The sequence below is a fragment of the Oncorhynchus nerka genome, linkage group LG3, assembly GCF_034236695.1.
Source record: "Oncorhynchus nerka isolate Pitt River linkage group LG3, Oner_Uvic_2.0, whole genome shotgun sequence".
NCBI classification, from domain to species: Eukaryota; Metazoa; Chordata; class Actinopteri; order Salmoniformes; family Salmonidae; genus Oncorhynchus; species Oncorhynchus nerka.
In genome coordinates, this window is record NC_088398.1 from 63,245,116 (window position 1) to 63,264,842 (window position 19,727).

At 42.9% G+C, this 19,727-nt stretch overlaps 1 protein-coding gene across 2 annotated transcripts in view; it reads left to right on the forward strand.

Moving 5' to 3' along the window:
- Positions 1-19,727, forward strand: part of LOC115112277 (ganglioside-induced differentiation-associated protein 2) — a 35,037-nt gene that overhangs the window by 8,008 nt on the left and 7,302 nt on the right. For both annotated transcript variants that reach the window (XM_029639229.1, XM_029639236.1), the window contains exons 5-12: positions 2,150-2,238; positions 4,240-4,316; positions 4,741-4,900; positions 10,556-10,706; positions 11,444-11,520; positions 12,584-12,660; positions 12,787-12,926; positions 17,374-17,428. In XM_029639229.1, the coding sequence (XP_029495089.1) occupies positions 2,150-2,238; positions 4,240-4,316; positions 4,741-4,900; positions 10,556-10,706; positions 11,444-11,520; positions 12,584-12,660; positions 12,787-12,926; positions 17,374-17,428 (826 nt within the window). The remainder of the gene's footprint in view (positions 1-2,149; positions 2,239-4,239; positions 4,317-4,740; positions 4,901-10,555; positions 10,707-11,443; positions 11,521-12,583; positions 12,661-12,786; positions 12,927-17,373; positions 17,429-19,727) is intronic.

Below are 19,727 nucleotides of genomic sequence, written 5' to 3' on the forward strand. Positions count from 1 at the left end.
ACTCATTGCGAGCTCACAGAACAGGGCTCCGGGCAGCCGAGCGGAAATGGAGGAAAACTCGCCTCCCTGCGGACCTGGCATCCTTTCACTCCCTCCTCTCTACATTTTCCTCCTCTGTCTCTGCTGTTAAAGCCACTTTCTACCACTCTAAATTCCAAGCATCTGCCTCTAACCCTAGGAAGCTCTTTGCCACCTTCTCCTCCCTCTTGAATCCTCCTCCCCTCCCCCTCCTCCTCCCTCTCTGCAGATGACTTCGTCAACCATTTTGAAAAGAAGGTCGACGACATCCGATCCTCGTTTGCTAAGTCAAACGACACCGCTGGTTCTGCTCACACTGCCCTACCCTGTGCTCTGACCTCTTTCTCCCTCTCTCTCCAGATGACATCTCGCGTCTTGTGACGGCCGGCCGCCCAACAACCTGCCCGCTTGACCCTATCCCCTCCTCTCTTCTCCAGACCATCTCCGGTGACCTTCTCCCTTACCTCACCTCGCTCATCAACTCATCCCTGACCGCTGGCTACGTCCCTCCCGTCTTCAAGAGAGCGAGAGTTGCACCCCTTCTGAAAAAACCTACACTCGATCCCTCCGATGTCAACAACTACAGACCAGTATCCCTTCTTTCTTTTCTCTCCAAAACTCTTGAACGTGCCGTCCTTGGCCAGCTCTCCCGCTATCTCTCTCAGAATGACCTTCTTGATCCAAATCAGTCAGGTTTCAAGACTAGTCATTCAACTGAGACTGCTCTTCTCTGTATCACGGAGGCACTCCGCACTGCTAAAGCTAACTCTCTCTCCTCTGCTCTCATCCTTCTAGACCTATCGGCTGCCTTCGATACTGTGAACCATCAGATCCTCCTCTCCACCCTCTCCGAGTTGGGCATCTCCGGCGCGGCCCATGCTTGGATTGCGTCCTACCTGACAGGTCGCTCCTACCAGGTGGCGTGGCGAGAATCTGTCTCCTCACCACGCGCTCTCACCACTGGTGTCCCCCAGGGCTCTGTTCTAGGCCCTCTCCTATTCTCGCTATACACCAAGTCACTTGGCTCTGTCATAACCTCACATGGTCTCTCCTATCATTGCTATGCAGACGACACACAATTAATCTTCTCCTTTCCCCCTCTGATGACCAGGTGGCGAATCGCATCTCTGCATGTCTGGCAGACATATCAGTGTGGATGACGGATCACCACCTCAAGCTGAACCTCGGCAAGACGGAGCTGCTCTTCCTCCCGGGGAAGGACTGCCCGTTCCATGATCTCGCCATCACGGTTGACAACTCCATCGTGTCCTCCCAGAGCGCTAAGAACCTTGGCGTGATCCTGGACAACACCCTGTCGTTCTCAACTAACATCAAGGCGGTGGCCCGTTCCTGTAGGTTCATGCTCTACAACATCCGCAGAGTACGACCCTGCCTCACACAGGAAGCGGCGCAGGTCCTAATCCAGGCACTTGTCATCTCCCGTCTGGATTACTGCAACTCGCTGTTGGCTGGGCTCCCTGCCTGTGCCATTAAACCCCTACAACTCATCCAGAACGCCGCAGCCCGTCTGGTGTTCAACCTTCCCAAGTTCTCTCACGTCACCCCGCTCCTCCGCTCTCTCCACTGGCTTCCAGTTGAAGCTTGCATCTGCTACAAGACCATGGTGCTTGCCTACGGAGCTGTGAGGGGAACGGCATCTCAGTACCTCCAGGCTCTGATCAGGCCCTACACCCAAACAAGGGCACTGCGTTCATCCACCTCTGGCCTGCTCGCCTCCCTACCACTGAGGAAGTACAGTTCCCGCTCAGCCCAGTCAAAACTGTTCGCTGCTCTGGCCCCCCAATGGTGGAACAAACTCCCTCACGACGCCAGGACAGCGGAGTCAATCACCACCTTCCGGAGACACCTGAAACCCCACCTCTTTAAGGAATACCTAGGATAGGATAAAGTAATCCTTCTCACCCCCCCCCCCTTAAAAGACCTAGATGCACTATTGTAAAGTGGCTGTTCCACTGGATGTCATAAGGTGAAAGCACCAATTTGTAAGTCACTCTGGAGAAGAGCGTCTGCTAAATGACTTAAATGTAATGTAAATGTAATTGAACGGGGTTTGTGGTGTGTACTGTTAGTATGTGGGGTTGTGTGAGAGCTGATGTTTGTGTCTTTGCAGAGAGCAGGCCATGGCATCTGTGGCCTTCTGTGTGGTAAGCACAACGAAGAGAGGATATGCACTAGAGGACGCCACACACATCGCCTTCAGTAAGCCACGCACACATTCACTAATAATGATCTCATACAGTAGCGTACCCTACACCATGTCACATCATTTTAAGTAGCTCATATGTGGCTTTGAACTATTATTTATTTGTTAGAAATTTTGCAGGATGAAATCTCTTGAGATGCAACATCTCGTTTTCAAGAATATCCTAATGAAATAAACTAAAACAAACAAACAAACAATACTTAGAAAAAATTATATGGCAACTACTAACAATAACAATTAACTAATAATATTTTATTAAACTTACATTAACAGCAAATTAAAAGTTGTAGATCTACAAATACAACTAATAAAAACTACTGCTACAAATATCAATTCAACTACCAATACAACTGCTACAACTACCAATACAACTACTGCTACAACTACCAATACACCCCCCCAAGGGGTGTAGAGAACATTTAGCATTTTTATAATACATTTCATGCAATTCTACTCATTTTTCCATTGGGTGGAGAGAAAAATATACTGGGTACATATATTTATTTTTGTCTTTTGGAAATTGGCTGCCAGTTTCCCATCCCTGACATGTGTATGTATGCATGCATACATACAAATACAGACCAAAAATAAATAAAAAAACGCAACATGTAAAGTGTTGGTCCCATATTTCATGAGCTGAAGTAAAAGATCCCATAAATGTTCCATATGCACAAAAAGTTTATCTCAAATGTTGTGCACAAATGTGTTTAAATACCTGTTAGTGAGTATTTCTCCTTTGCCAAGATACTCTGTCCACCTGACAGGTGTGGCATATCAAGAATCTGATTAAACAGCATGATCATCACACAGGTGCACCTTGTGCTGGGGACAATAAAAAGGCCACTCTAAAATGTGCAGTTTTGTCACACAACACAATGCAACAGCTGTCTCACGTTTTGAGGGTGTGTGCAATTGGCATGCTGACTGCAGGAATGTCCACCAGAGCTGTTGCCAGAGAATTTCATGTTCATTTCTCTACCATAAGCCGCCTACAGCATCGTTTTTAAGAGAATTTGGCATTATGTCCAACCGGCTCACATCCGCAGACCACATGTAACCACGCCAGCCCAGGACCTCCACATCCGGCTTCTTTACCTGTGGGATCATCTGAGACCAGCCTCTCGGACAGCTGATGAAACTGAGGACTATTTCTGTTTATTTAAATGGACTGGTTTCCTTATTTGAACTTGTTGAAAAGATTGTTGCGTTTTGAATTTTTGGTGTGTATGTATGTATATATATATATATATATATATATATAATCTCCACATGGTGATGTTTTTGTTAGTTAAAAACAGTTTGTTCTTCGCATTTAAAAAAGGGCTTTCTTATATTAATTCAGTAATTATTAATGTACTGATTTCTATATGTAAATGATTCTAGTCAGTTTGTATCTGAAAGGTCTTCTGCCAATCTCATGAAGTACCCTTAGCATTTGTAAATGCTGCTGTTGTCGAAAGCAGTACTGTGATTCTTGTATCGTTAGGTGTTCCTTGAAACAGGGACATTTTTTAAGTTGATAGATTTCAAAATAAATTGGTACCAATGCAGTTGTCTTCTGTTTGAATAAGTGATTCATACATTGTTTAATGATGTGTCTTATAATTGCATCCAATAATGAATCGGCAAAGATATGTTATAAATTAAATCTAATTCGCAAAGTAAGGTCTTGGTTGTGTTTTGGTAGATGATGTCACCATAGTCTATGATAGGATGCAGCATTCCGGTTACTAAGGTATTTTAAATGGATATAGTAATACAATTAATAAGTCTGTATAGTAAACAAAGCTTATAGTTAACTGTTTTTCTAATATAATCAATATGCTTTCCAAAAGATTCAGAATCAATACTTAATCCCAGATATTTCAAACAATCAACACTTTCCAGCCTTGCAACTATTCATACTGGCATGATGTTTCATAACTCATCCATGACCCCTGACCTATGTGAAACATATGACTGCGTCTCTGGAGTGTGTAACTGTTGTTTTTTTGCAGGAACGGTCCGCAGATTTCTCGAGAACCATGGAAAGAGCATAGAGATGGTGGTGTTCGCTGTGACGGATATGGAAGAGGTGTGTTCTTATATTCTTCTCTGCACATACCTTCGATGTTTTACACATTCCAAGGTTTATGTGCACATAAATGTACTGGCTTATTCTTAGGGCAACGAACATTTTCTGTAGTGTAACAGAACTCAAGGTAATGTTTGGAGCTGTGTTTCGAAGGCCATGTTTCCATGGTTTATTGTGATTATTCACTAATTTGTTATTCGTAGAGAACGTAAAATATTTCAAAGATGACATGAGTGTTCCAGTATGAGGTAATTATTCATGTCAAAAGAAGGCAGACACAACAGACCAACTATTTTATTGATAAGGAGTACGTTTATTATTTTTATATCAGTCTGGGGATTTGTGTTATACTGCATGTGCTGTCTATTTTATGGCATTATTTTTTTATGTTTGTATAACATTTGTTTTTGTATATGTGTCTTAGCCTACATACAGGAAGCTGCTTCCTCTCTACTACCCTCGTTCTGATGAAGAGGAGCGCGCCAGCCTGCCCCTAATCCCTGCCGACATTGGCAACTCGGAGGGTGAGCCTGTCGTCCCAGAGAGACAGATCCGCATCGCTGAGAAACCAGGCAGTCTGGAAGGTAAGACTACATTTCCCACAACCCACTAGGTGCGACTCATCTCCTAGCTGCAAAACTGAACATGGTTTCAATGTTTATCATAGTACATAGTAACAACTTCCATTCCATGTACAATACCAGTCAAAAGTTTGGACACACCTACTTATTCAAGGGTTTTTCTTTATTTTACTATTTTCTACATTGTAGAATAATAGTGAAGACATCAAAACTATGAAATAACACATATGGAATCATGTAGTTACCAAAAAAGTGTTGTTGCTGAGCACTTGCTTTTCCTTCACTCTGCGGTCCACCTCATCCCAAATGATCTCAATTGGGTTGAGATCGGGTGATTGTGGAGTCCAGGTCATCTGATGCAGCACTCCATCAATCTCCTTCTTGGTCACATAGCCCTCACACAGCCTGGATGTGTGTTGGGTCATTGTCCTGTTGAAAAACAAATGATAGCCCCACTAAGCGCAAACCATATGGGAGGCGTATCGCTGCAGAATTCTGTGGTCGACATGCTGGTAAAGTGTACCTTGAATTCTAAATGTATCACCGACAGTGTCACCAGCAAAGCACTCCCACACAATCACAACTCCTCCATGCTTCACGGTGGGAACCACACAAGTGGAGATCATCTGTTCACCTACTCTGCGTCTCACAAAGACATGGCAATTGGAACATAAAATCTCAAATTTGGACTCATCAGCCCAAAGGACAGATTTCGACCGGTGTAATGTCTATTGCTAATGTTTCTTGGCCCAAGCAAGTCTCTCATTCTTAATGGTGTCCTTTAGTATTGGTTTCTTTGCAGGAATTTGACCATGAAGGCCTGATTCACGTAGCCTCTGAACAGTTGATGTTGAGATGTGTCTGTTACTTGAACTCTGAAACATTTTATTTGGGGCTGGTAACTCTAAGGAACTTATCCTCTGCAGCAGAGGATAACTCTGGGTCTTCCTTTCCTATGGCGGTCCTGATGAGACCCAGTTCCATCATAGTGCTTGATGATTTTTGCGACAGCACTTGAACAAACATTCAAAGTTCTTGACATTTTCTGGATTGACTGACCTTCATGTCTTAACGTAATGATGGGCTGTCGTTTCTCTTTGCTTGTTGGAGCTGTTCTTGACAGAATATGGACTTGGTCTTTTACCAAATAGGGCTATCTTCTGTATACTACCCACTAACTTGTCACAACACAACTGATTGGCTCAAATGCATTAAGAAGGAAAGAAATTCCACAAACAAGGCACCCCTGTTAATTTAAATGCATTCTATGAAGCTGGTTGAGAGAATGCAAAGCTGCTATCAAGGCAAAGGGTGGTTACTTTGAAGAATCTTAAATATAAAATGGTGATAATAGACCTGCTGCCACCAGCAGTCCTGTGCAGCAGCTGTAGTTCCAGGAGTCTGAACAGAACTAGCTTATGCTGCCTAGTTTAGGTTCTGTGTCCATGGAGAAACACTCAGTGGACATAGGATAAGAATGCAGGAGGATCTGTCATAGTCGAGTCAGTGGAACATCTCAGTCATATCCTCAACGGTGCGAGCACACACAACACATACCGAGTGAGGGATCTTACGTCAGATTGGAAGGCATTAGGAGCCATCTAATTGTTAAATTAAGCATGTCTTCCTGTTGATTAATATTTTCCAATGAGCAGGTGCAGTAACTGCAGAAAGGAGGGCATACGGTGCCTTCGGAATGTATTCAGACCCGTTGAATATTTCCATATTGTTACAGCCTTATTCTAAAATGCATTAAATACAATGAAAAAGTGAAAATAGGTTGTTAGAAATGTTATCAAATGTATTAAAAAATTTAAAAAATGAAATAACTTGTGTAAAAAGTATTCAGACCCTTTGCTATGAGACTCAAAGTTGAGCTCAGGTGCATCCTGTTTTCATTGATCATCCTTGAGATGTTTCTATAACTTGATTGGAATCCACCTGTGGTAAATTTAATTGATTTGACATGATTTGGAAAGGCACACACCTGTCTATATAAGGTTCCACAGTTGACAGTGCATGTCAGAGCAAAAACTAAGCCATGAGGTCGAAGGAATTGTTCATAGAGCTCCGAGACAGGATCGTGTCAAGGCACAGATCTGGGGAAGGGTATGAAATAATTTCTGCAGCATTTGAAGGTCCCTAAGAACATAGTGGCCTCCATCATTCTTAAATGGAAGAAATCTGAAATCACCAAGACTCTTCCTAGAGCTGGCCGTCCGGCCAAACTGAGCAATCAGGGGAGAAGGTTCTTGGTCAGGGAGGTGACCAAGATTCCAATGGTCACTCTGACAGAGCTCCAGAGTTGCTGTGGAGATGGGATAACCTTCCAGAAGGACAATCATCTCTGCAGAACTCCACCAATCAGGCCTTTATGGTAGAGTGGCTATACAGAAGCCAAAAGGCATCTAAAGACTCTCAGACCATGAGAAACAAGATTCTCTGGTCTGATGAAACCAAGATTGAACTCTTTGGCCTGAATGCCAAGCATCACGTCTGGAGGAAACCTGGCACCATCCCTACGGTGAAGCATGGTGGTGGCAGCATCATGCTGTGGGGATGTTTTCCAGCGGCAGGGACTGGGAGACTAGTCAGGATCAAGGGAAAGATGAACGCAGCAAAGTACAGAGAGATCCTTGATGAAAACCTGCTCCAGAGTGCTCAGGACCTCAGACTGGGAGCAAAGGTTTACCCTCCAACAAGACAACGACCATAAGCACGCAGCCAAGACAACACAGGAGTGGATTCGGAACAAGTCTCTGAATGTCCTTGAGCGGCCCAGCCAGAGCCTGGACTTGAACTCGAACAAACATATCGAAAGAGTAGAGGTCGACCGATTTATGATTTTTCAACGCCGATACCAATTATTGGAGGACCAAAAAAGCCGATACCGATTAATCGTACGATTTTAATAAAAATTATTATTATTATTTATTTATTTATTTATTATTATTTTTTGTAATAATGATAATTACAACAATACTGAGAAAGTGTTAATTAACTTAATATAATACATCAATCAAATCTATTTAGCCACAAGTAAATAATGAAACATGTTCAATTTGGTTTAAATAATGCAAAAACAAAGTGTTGGAGAAGAAAGTAAAAGTGCAGTATGTGCCATGTAAAAATGCTAACGTTTAAGTTCCTTGCTCAGAACATGAGAACATATGAAAGCTGGTTGTTCCTTTTAACATGAGTCTTCAATATTCTCAGGTACAAAGTTTTATTATAGGAATTATAGGACTATTTCTCTATACCATTTGTATTTCATATACCTTTGACTATTGGATGTTCTTATAGGCACTTTAGTATTGCCTGTGTAACAGTATATCTTCCGTTCCTCTCCTCGCCCCTACCTGGGCTCGAACCAGGAACACATCGACAACATCCACCCTTGAAGCATTGTTACCCATCGCTCCACAAAAGCTGCGGCCCTTGCAGAGCAAGGGGAACAACTACTCCGTCTCAGAGCGAGTGACGTTTGAAACGCTATTAGCGCACACCCCACTAACTAGCTAGCACCCCGCTAACTAACTAGCCATTTCACATCGGTTACACCAGCCTAATCTCGGGAGTTGATATGCTTGACGTCATACACAGCTCAATGCTTGAAGCACAGCGAAGAGCTGCTGGCAAATGCACGAAAGTGCTGTTTGAATGAATGCTTACGAGCCTGCTGCTGCCTACCACCACTCAGTCAGACTGCTATATCAAATCATAGACTTAATTATAACATAACACCCAGAAATATGAGCCTTTGGTCATTAATTTGGTCGAATCCGGAAACTATCATTTCAGTGAAATACGGAACCGTTCTGTATTTTATCTAACGGATGGCATCCCTAAGTCTAAATATTGCTGTTACATTTTACAACCTTCAATGTTATGTCATAATTATGTACAATTCTGGCAAATTAATTACGGTCTTTGTTAGGAATAAATAGACTTCACACAGTTCGCAACGAGCCAGACGGACCAAACTGCTGCATATAACCCGACTGCTTGCACGGAACACAAGAGAAGTTACACAATTTCCCTAGTTATAAGAAATTTATGTTAGCAGGCAATATGAACTAAATATGCAGGTTTAAAAATATATACTTGTGTATTGATTTTAAAGAAGGGTATTGATGGTTATGGTTAGGTACACATTGGTGTAACGACAGTGCTTTTACCGCGAATGCGCTTGTTAAATCATCACCCGTTTGGCGAAGTAGGCTGTGATTCGATGAGAAATTAATTAACAGGCACCGCATCAATTATATGCAACGGAGGACATGCTAGATAACTACACATGGTTGATGATATTACTAGTTTAACTAGTGATTATGTTAAGATTGATTGTTTTTAATAAGATAAGTTTAATGCTAGCTAGCAACTTACCTTGGCTTCTTGCTGCCCTCACGTAACAGGTAGTCAGCCTGCCACGCAGGCTCCCCGTGGAGTGCAATGTGGTTAGAGCGTTGAACTAGAAACCGGAAGGTTGCAAAAACGAATCAATCCCCGAGCTGACAAGGTAAAAAATCTGTTGTTCTGCCCCTGAACAAGGCAGTTAACCCACCAGGCCGTCATTGAAAATAAGAATGTGTTATTAAGCTTTATTTTGGTGTATTGCACTTGTGATTTTATGAAAGTTAAATATTTCTAATAATTTAACTTGAATTTCACGCTCTGCAATTTTACCAGATGTTGTCGAGCGGAACGTCTAGCCGTAACAGGTTTTAACTGACATGCCTAGTTAAATAAAGGTGTAAATTGATATGAAAACTTGAAATCGGCCCTAATTAATCGGCCATTCCGATTAATTGGTCGACCTCTACTGGAGAGACCTGAAAATAGCTGTGCAGCAACGCTCCCCATCCAACCTGACAGAGCTTGAGAGTATCTTCAGAGAAGAATGGGAGAAACTCCACAAATACAGGTGTTTATAAATTTAGCAAAAATGTTTTTTTTAAACTGTTTTTTGCTTTGTCACTATGGGGTATTGTGTGTAGATTGATGAGGGGGGAAAAACAATACATTTTAGAATAAGGCTGGAACATAACAAAAGGCACTGTATGTCTTCAATAAGGGAATCCAAGATGGCCTCCCTCTTGTTTTTTGGGGTGTTGTTTATGTTTCTCTTTCAGTAAGGGTGTTTTTTAAAAAATTTTATATGTGTTTGTGTACTGAACTATAGTGCTGAACTGGTGCTGAACTAAATGTTTGTTAGTATCAAGATTGTGTGTGTACCTCTTTTTTTGATGACTGTTGTCCATATGGGGCTCCAGACCCAGAGGTGTTGATCCAAGACAAACAGGCTGTGTGTGGGTCAGGCCCAATGACAAACACTGGAATCAATACACACATATTCTGCCTAATCCAGCGGGGCCATGGATGAGCTGCTTCTCTTGCCTTGGGCTGGATGGCTCAGGACTGGGAGGAAAGCCCAAGGTCTAGACAATAGACAATTTAAATAAACACTCAGAAGAGACCGGCCCGGTTTCACAAGCAGTGAACATGTGATGTTTCATGCTTATTTTGTGTGTTTGTGTGGCTTTTCACAGCAGTGCTTTGAAAGATTATATTTGTTGATATAACATTGAGGGAGAGTATTTATGTATTTTAGAGTTGGAAGTAGTTTCATAGAATGATGTGTCTGTGTGTACTGGGTAGATGACTGTGAGGAGGAGACTCTGGACTCAGACCTGGGTCAGGTGGGGAATCATGCGTTTGCCCGGATGGAGGGAGATGTGGACAAACAGCGCAAACTCATCCTGCAGGGCCAGCTGTCTGACGCAACCATCCACAAACAGCACCAGAGAAAGTGAGTCTAACACAACTTGTAAACAGATGGGCAGTATTTCTGTTACATGTATTTGAAATACGTATTTGAATTACTTCTGAGTGTTTTGTATGTTGTATTTCACTGAGCTGAACTACACTCCAATGTATTATGTAACAAGATACTTTCGAAAGCTGTAATTTTGTATTTTCAAAATACAATTATATACCATTTATTTTATAGTGGTTCACAATTGTATGGCCCCCTTTCTCCCTACATTGGTAACAAAAGTCTGATGGCACTGGTGTAATACAAGTGTCTGCTAAATTAACTAAATATATATGTAAAAATGAACAATTGCCAAGTATGCTGAGTAGAATTCTAATGAGCTACCCCCGGAACAAGGCCAATGGCAATACCCAGTGTGCTTTGCAGTTGTTCATTTTCACATTTACATTTTGGTCATTTAGCAGACACTCTTCTCCAGAGTGACAGTGCATTCAACGAAGGTAGACGAACGACAACATTTCAGTCATAGCACGTAAGACGTTTCTGTAACCGTTACTGAGAATGTTGTTTCTGTTCAGCCGGCTACTTGCAAATGTATTTTAAAATACAAAACACATGTATTTTAATTAAATACAATACTTTTATTTTGATACATTGGTCTTTAGGGTATGCATCCTATACCCTAGTTTTACCAACATTTACAGTACACCCTTAGCCAGTACAATACTGAGTGTTGACATAATGTGTTATAACCTCTCCTGTTGTTGCAGTTATAACCGTTGGTTATGTCGAGCCAGGGCAGAGGACTTGTCTGACATAGCAGCACTGAAAGCCTTATATCAAACTGGTGAGTTGGGAGAGTGTGAGTTTGTGCGTGGTTTTCTCTGTGTTTGATCTCTAGTTTGTTGGATGGAAATCTTTTTTCCAGCTCATCAAGGGGGAGATGATCCGTTTTCAAATTTTTCCTTATCAGGATTACAAATGGCCTCCGTGGTCATGGCAGGATGTCTTACTTTCACTCTCTCTCCTTTTTATATGTATGTATTTAACTAGGCAAGTCAGTTAAGAACAAATTCTTATTTACAATGACGGCCTACCCCGGCCAAACCCAAACCCGGATGACACTGGGCCAATTGTGCGTCGCTGTATGGCACTCCCAATCCTGGCCGGTTGTGATACAGCCTGGGATCGAACCAGGGTCTGTAGTGACGCCTCTAGCACTGAGATTCTTTTTTTTTACCATTATTTTACCAGGTAAGTTGACTGAGAACATGTTCTCATTTACAGCAATGACCTGGGGAATAGTTACAGGGGAGAGGAGGGGGATGAATGAGCCAATTGTAAGTTGGAGATGATTAAGTGACCGTGATGGTATGAGGGACAACTTGGGAATTTAGCCAGGACACCGGGGTTAACACCCCTACTCTTACGATAAGTGCTATGGGATCTTTAATGACCTCAGAGTCAGGACACCCGTTTAAAGTCTCATCCGAAAGACGGCACCTTACACAGGGAAGTGTCCCCAATCACTGCCCTGGGGCATTGGGATATTTTTTAGACTAGAGGAAAGAGTGCCTCCTACTGGCCCTCCAACACCACTTCCAGCAGCTTCTGGTCTCCCATCCAGGGACTGACCAGGACCAACCATATGCATTTCCTTAGACCACTGCGCCACTCAGGATCTCCTGCTCTCCCTCTTTATCTTACTGTCTCTTGCCTCATTCTCTCTGTTCCCACGCTTTCATTTGGTTTCATTTAGTTATTTGGTTCATTCGTTTGTATTTATTTTTCAGCGAAGATGGGCTCATAACACCCTCCTGTTTCAGTGTGTGTAATTGTTCCATGTATCCTCTAGGAGGCAGTGTAGTAACACTGGCAGGCCACTGGTCCGTGTGTGTGTGTTCCCACAGGTGTTGACATGTGTGGCAGGACGGTGATGGTTCTTGTTGGCAGAAATATTCCTGTGACCCTCATCGACATGGAAAAGGTACCAGGCCTCATTCGCAGGCTAGATCATGAACGTTACAGTTTTAGTGGTGCAATAGAATACAGATGAATGTTGTTGCTCTGTGTGAAAGCCTTGACCGTTCCACCACGTGTGTCTCCACTGCAGGCCCTGCTGTACTTCATCCATGTCATGGACCACATCACAGTGAAGGAGTATGCAATGGTTTACTTCCACACTCTGACCGGAGAACACAACCATCTGGACTCTGAATTCCTTAAGAAGCTCTATGAGATTGTAGATGCCAAGTAAGACCCGTACACCATGCGTTTTATTGATTTAGTGAGGCGAGAGAGAGCTAGATTAACCGAAGGCTATAGAGACTGTTTGTTACCAGATACGGTGTGCCAATCAAATCTGAACTGGTCTTCAGCAAGTCCTTTCCATGAATGAGGTTTTACCATGAAATTGTTATGGGCTCTATGAGCTGTCAGTTGTAGTTTGTTCTTTAGAGAGTACATTTGGCTCATCCTCCAGTAAGACCGGAGTTTCATTTCACTGACCAGTGCTGGTTTATCACCTTTTTGTATAGCATCCAAGTTTATTGTTCACACTGCCAAGGAGCTCGGAGAAGGTTCCCAGAAAGCGTTGGCAGTGAGGCGTCCAAAATCTGAGACGCTACATTACGAAAGCATTAGCATTTCCTGCCAGCGCTACAACCTTCACTGAACAAACAGCCTGTTGCAGACAACAATCAGCCATGAGTGAACTTTATGTGCAATTGAAGAAAACGGCATCAGGTTCTGTGTGACTTAAAAGAAATGTCCCTTCCTCTGTGTCAAGACTAAGAAAAGCACCATACACTGAGCAGTACCAATGTCAACACTATACAACCCTGACCTTGTGTGCCTCCTATTTGAGTCAACCATGAAACAATTTTTCTTTGTCTACTCACACCATCACACTGGACTGGAGCTGAAAACCACATACTGCCAATGAATACTAGATGGCTTCTCACCCTCAACACTCTAGCCGTAGATAAGGCAGCACCACTCACACCCACAGTATCTCCTCAGCAGTGGGCAGTTTCACCCAGTCATTCTGAGAAATCTAGAGGGAGATATAGACTGTCAGCCTCTGGACATACCACATAACTTATTTTGTGACAACAGAGATTCCAGTCTTTGAAGCTAGTTTTTGGACAGTACCATGTGCCTTGGTCTGGGAGAACTGCTACATTTGGAGCAGTTTCATCGACGTTTGTGTCTTTTGTAAAATTGCACTCTTTTCTTTCCGGACATATTTACATTTTTTATGTTGCTGTTTTTTTTTCTCAATAAGCACAAATATAAGTACGTTAGAATAATAATGACAACTATGTAACATGCTAGCCAATAGTGATGTGTCAGTGAATTAATCCTGTAGTTCCGGGCAGCCTCAGAGAATAACATCAATTTATACGCTGATTCGGTGAGTGAGTTTATAAGGAAGCGCTTTGGATATGTTGTACCCACTGTGACTATTAAAACCTACCTTAACCAGAAACAGTGGATAGATGGCGGCATTCGCGCAAAACTGAAAGCACAAACCACTGCATTTAACCATGGAAAGATGACTGGGAATATGGCTGAATATAAAGTGTAGTTATTCCCTCCACAAGGCAATCGAACAAGCAAAATGTCGGTATAAGGACAAAGTGGAGTCGCATTTCAAGGGCTCAGACACGAGATGTAGGTGGCAGGGTCTACAGACAATCTTTTTATTTTTATTTAACCTTTATTTAACCAGGTAGGCAAGTTGAGAACAAGTTCTCATTTACAATGGCCAAGATAAAGCAAAGCAGTTCGACATATACAACGACACAGAGTTACACATGGAGTAAAACAAACACAGTCAATAATACAGTATAAACAAGTCTATATTCACAAGTTCTATCTTGTCTGAAAATGTTGTAGTTTGGGATGAAAATTTCAGAATTTTTGGTGGTCTTCCTAAGCCAGGATTCAGACACAGCTAGAACATCCGGGTTGGCAGAGTGTGCTAAAGCAGTGAATAGAACAAACTTAGGGAGGAGGCTTCTAATGTTAACATGCATGAAACCAAGGCTATTACGGTTACAGAAGTCATCAAAAGAGAGCGCCTGGGGAATAGGAGTGGAGCTAGGCACTCAGGGCCTGGATTCACCTCTACATCGCCAGAGGAACAGAGGAGGAGTAGGATAAGGGTACGGCTAAAAGCAATAAGAATGGGTCGTCTAGAACGTCTGGAACAGAGAGTAAAAGGAGGTTTCTGGGGGCGATAAAATAGCTTCACGGTATAATGTACAGACAAAGGTATGGTAGGATGTGAATACAGTGGAGGTAAACCTAGGTATTGAGTGATGATGAGAGAGATATTGTCTCTAGAAACATCATTGAAACCAGGAGATGTCATCGCATGTGTGGGTGGTGGAACTAATCGGTTGGATAAGGTATAGTGAGCAGGACTAGAGGCTCTACAGTGAAATAAGTCAATAAACACTAACCAGAACAGCAATGGACAAGGCATATTGACATTCAGGAGAGGCATGCTTAGTCGAGTGATCAAAAGGGTCCAGTGAGTAGTTAGGTTGGTTGGGGTCACGGCGATTTAGACAGCTAGCCGGGCCATCGGTAGCAAGCTAGCATAGGATGGAGGTCTGTTATTAGCCACCTCGTGCGTTTCCGTCGGTAGGATTAGTGGGGTTCCGTGTGGTAGAGGGGATGAATCCAATTTGCAAAAAAACAAACAATCGATATAGTTATAGAGGCCCAAGAAAAAAAAATTGACCGATAGGTCTATTCAGATAGCTGTCTTATCGGCTGCTAACGGTTAGCGGACCGCAGATGGGCGTTCAGGTAACGCCGCGACGGAGGAGCCAGCCGGATAACTCCCTCGGGTAGATTCATGTTGGTAGTTCAGTTGTGAAGGCCCGGTGGGGCTCCGCGTTGGCAGTAAAACGGGTCCGGATAGGTGATTGTAGCCCAGGAGTGACTGATGGAACTCTTCAGCTGGCTAGCTCCGGAATAATTGATGTTTGCTCCGGAATCGACGAAAGCCGATAGTCACACGGATAGCAGCTAGCTAGCTGTGAGATCCAGGTATAAATGTCCAGAGTTAGCGGTTGAAATCCGGGGACATGGAGAGAAAAATAGGTCAGGTATGTTACGAGCCGCGCCGTACAAAACTGGCGATAGATTTTCGAGCTAAAGGATAGCTGATGACCACAAACCGTGGTTAGCTGAATACTAACGATTAGCCAGTAAAGAAGGTAATTAGCTTTTGATTAGCTTCAGGCTAGCTTCTGGATTAGCTTCTGGTTAGCTTCTATGGACGGTAAATAATACTTTCTTTTTAAAAAAATATAAATTGGTGAGGCGGGTTGCAGGATAGTGTTTTGAAGATGAGTTTATGGAAAATAAAAAAATATATATAAAAAGGTATGCGAAGAAAGTTGTAAATATATATATATATATATACGGGACACGACAAGACGAGGACAAAAGACGTCTGCTATGCCATCTTGGAGCGATGGCATAGCGGTGAAGGACTACAAAAAGAAACCCAGCCATGTTACGGACACCGACGTCTTGCTTCCAGTCAAACTAAACACCTTCTTTGCCCGCTTTGAGGATAATACAGTGCCACCAATGCGACCTGCTAGCAAGGACTGCGGGCCACCCCTCTCCTTCTCCGTGGCCGACGTAAGTAAGACGTGTTAACCCTCGCAAGGCTGCGCAGACCAGCTGGCTGGTGTGTTTACGGACAAATTCAATCTCTCCCTATCCCAGTCTGCTGTCCCCACATGCTTCAAGATGGCCACCATTGTTCCTGTACCCAAGAAGGCATAGCTAACTGAACTAAATGACTATCGCCCCATAGCACTCAGTTCTGTCACCATGAAGTGCTTTGAGAGACTAATCAAGGATCATATCACCTCCACCTTACCTGCCACCCGATGTTCATCGACTACAGGTCAGCATTCAACACCATAGTACCCTCCAAGCTCATTAAGCTTGAGGCCCTGGGTCTCAACCCCACCCTGTGCAATTGGGTCCTGAATTTTCTGACTGGTGGCCCCCAGGTGGTGAAGGTCGGAAACATCACCTCCACTTCGCTGATCCTCAACACTGGAGCCCCACAAGGGTGCATGTTCAGCCCCCTCCTGTACTCCCTGTTCACCCATGACTGCATGGTTATGCACACCTCCAACTCAATCATCAAGTTTGTAGGTGACACAACAGTAGTGGGCTTGATTACCAACAACGACGAAGAGACGGCCTATGGGGAGGAGGTGAGGGCACTCGGAGTGTGGTGTCAGGAAAACAACCTCTCACTCCTCAATCTCAACAAAACAAAGGAGATGATTGTGTACTTCAGGAAACAGCAGAGGGAGCACCCCCCTGTCCAGACTTGAAATCATTGGCCATTATTGAATGGATCACGAGTCACTTTAATAATGCCACTTGAGTAATGCAAGTTATGTAAACATTATTAATCTCATATGTATATACTGTATTCTATTGCATCTTGCCTATGCCCATCGGTCGTCGCTCATCCATATATTTATATGTTCATATTCTTACTCCATCCCTTTACTTAGATATTATTTCACTGTCGGAACTAGACGCACAAGCATTTTGCTACACTCGCATTAACATCTGCTAACCATGTGTATGTGAAAAATAAAATTAGATTTGATGTAGTTGATGTTTTTTGCTTTGTTTTATATTCTAGGTTTAAGAAGAACTTGAGGGCTTTCTACTTTGTACACCCCTCGTTTCGCTCCAAGGTAAAGTACAGTACCTCTCTTTTTCTGCTTCCCCAAACTCTGTTGTATGTATTTATACTACTGTGTGTAAAAGGCATTGCTGTAAAATTATTTACAGTGCATTCGGAAAGTATTCAGACCCCTTGACTTTTTCCACATTTTGTTATTCTAAAATATATTAAATAATTTTTTCCCTCATCAATCTACACACAATGCCCCATAATGACAAAGCAAAATAGGTTTTTAGACATTTTTGCTAATGTATAACAAGTCTAACTGAAATATCACATTTGCTTAAGTATTCAGACCCTATATTCAGTCATTTGTTGAAGCACCGTTGGCAGTGATTACAGCCTCAAGTCTTTTTGGGTGTGACGCTACAAGCTTGGCACACCTGTATTTGGGGAGTTTCTCCCATTCTTCTCTGCTGATCCTCTCAAGCTCTGCCAGGTTAGATGGGGTGAGTCACTGCACAGTTATTTTCAGGTCTCCAGAGATGTTCGATCTGGTTCAAGTCCGGGCTTTGGCTGGGCCACTCAAGGACATTCAGAGACTTGTCCCGAAGTAACTTCTGCGTTGTCTTGGCTGTGTGCTTAGGGTTGTTGTCCTGTTGGGAGGTGAACCTTTGCCCCAGTCTGAGGTCCTAAGCACTCTGGAGCAGGTTTTCATCAAGGATCTCTCTGTACTTTGCTTTTTTCATCTATCCCTCGACCCTGACTAGTCTCCCAATCCCTGCTGCTGAAAACATCCCCACAGCATGATGCTGCCACCTCTGTGCTTCATCGTAGGGATGGTCCCAGGTTTCTTCCAGATGTGACGCTTGGCATTGAGGCCAAAGAGTTCAATCTATGTTTCATCAGACCAGAGAATCTTGCTTCTCATTGTCTGAGAGTCCTTTAGGTGCCTTTTGGCAAAGTCCAAGTGGGCTGTCATGTGCCTTACTGAGGAGTGGCTTCCGTCTGGCCACTCTACCATAAAGGCCTGATTGGTGGAATGCTGCAGAGATGGTTGTCCTTCTGGAAGGTTCTCCCATCTTCACAGAGGAACTCTGGAACTCTGTCAGAGTGACCATCGGGTTCGTGGTCACCTCCCTGACCAAGGCCCTTCTCCTCCAATTTTTCAGTTTGGCCGGGCGGCCAGCTCTTGGAAGAGTCTTGGTGGTTCCAAACTTCTTCCATTTAAGAATGAGGGAAGCCACGGTGTTCTTGGGGACCTTCAATGCTGCAGAAATGTTTTGGTACTCTTCCCCAAATCTGTGCCTCGACACGATCCTGTCTAGGAGCTCTACAGACAATTCCTTCGACCTCATGGCTTAGTTTTTGCTCTGACATGCACTGTCAACTGTGGAACCTTTTATATAGACAGGTGGGTGCCTTTTCAAATCATGTCCAATTGAAGTTACAGGTAGATTCCAGTCAACTTGTGGAAACATCTCAAAGATGATCAATGGAAACAGGACGCACCTGAGCTCAGTTTCGAGTCTCATAGCAAAGGGTCTGAATACTTATGTAAATAAGCTATCTATGTTTTTCATTTTTAATATATTTGCTAAGATTTCTAAACCAGTTTTCACTTTTGTCATTATGGGTTATTGTGTGTAGATGTATTTATTTTTTAAATCCATTTTGGAATAAGGCTGTAATGTAGCAAAATGTGGAAAAAGTCAAGGGGTTTGAATACTTTCTGAATGCACTGTATACTACAGTGTCTACAAGGCATTGTTGGGATATGTACATATACTAGGGTTGGGGTCAATTTCAATTCAGGAAAGACACTGAAATTCCAATTCTCTTCAATCACTTTAAATAATTTGGTTTACTTTCTGAATTGACTGGAATTTAAATGAAATTGACCCCAACCCCAGTATATACTGTACCAAATACCTTGTACATACAGTATATGTATTCAGTGCATATACAATGCAACAATCTCTTTGGCTGCTTTGACACCATTGTGTTTTTAAAGCTCTGTCTACTTCACAACCTATTCTGACCTAGAACTGCAGGACTCCACACACACAGGTGCCCAAAGCCCTTTAGGTGAGACAAGGCTCACAGTGTAGCAATATTATAACTGGTGCATTTTAAAGATCCATGATCTTAGAGGAGTTGTGTGTATGAATGATGGTGCTAGGTTTTGTGGTAAATGGGCTTAAATGGTTTGGACTGGGAAGCAGAGCTACCAAAGAGAGGAGTGGAAGTTTATTGGCGATATTCAATCAAACCTAATAAGTGGATTTTAGGGAGATGTAAATTAGTTTCAATAAACTACCACAGGAATGTTTCAGCCAAAACGCATCCATGCTTGGTAAACAAACCAG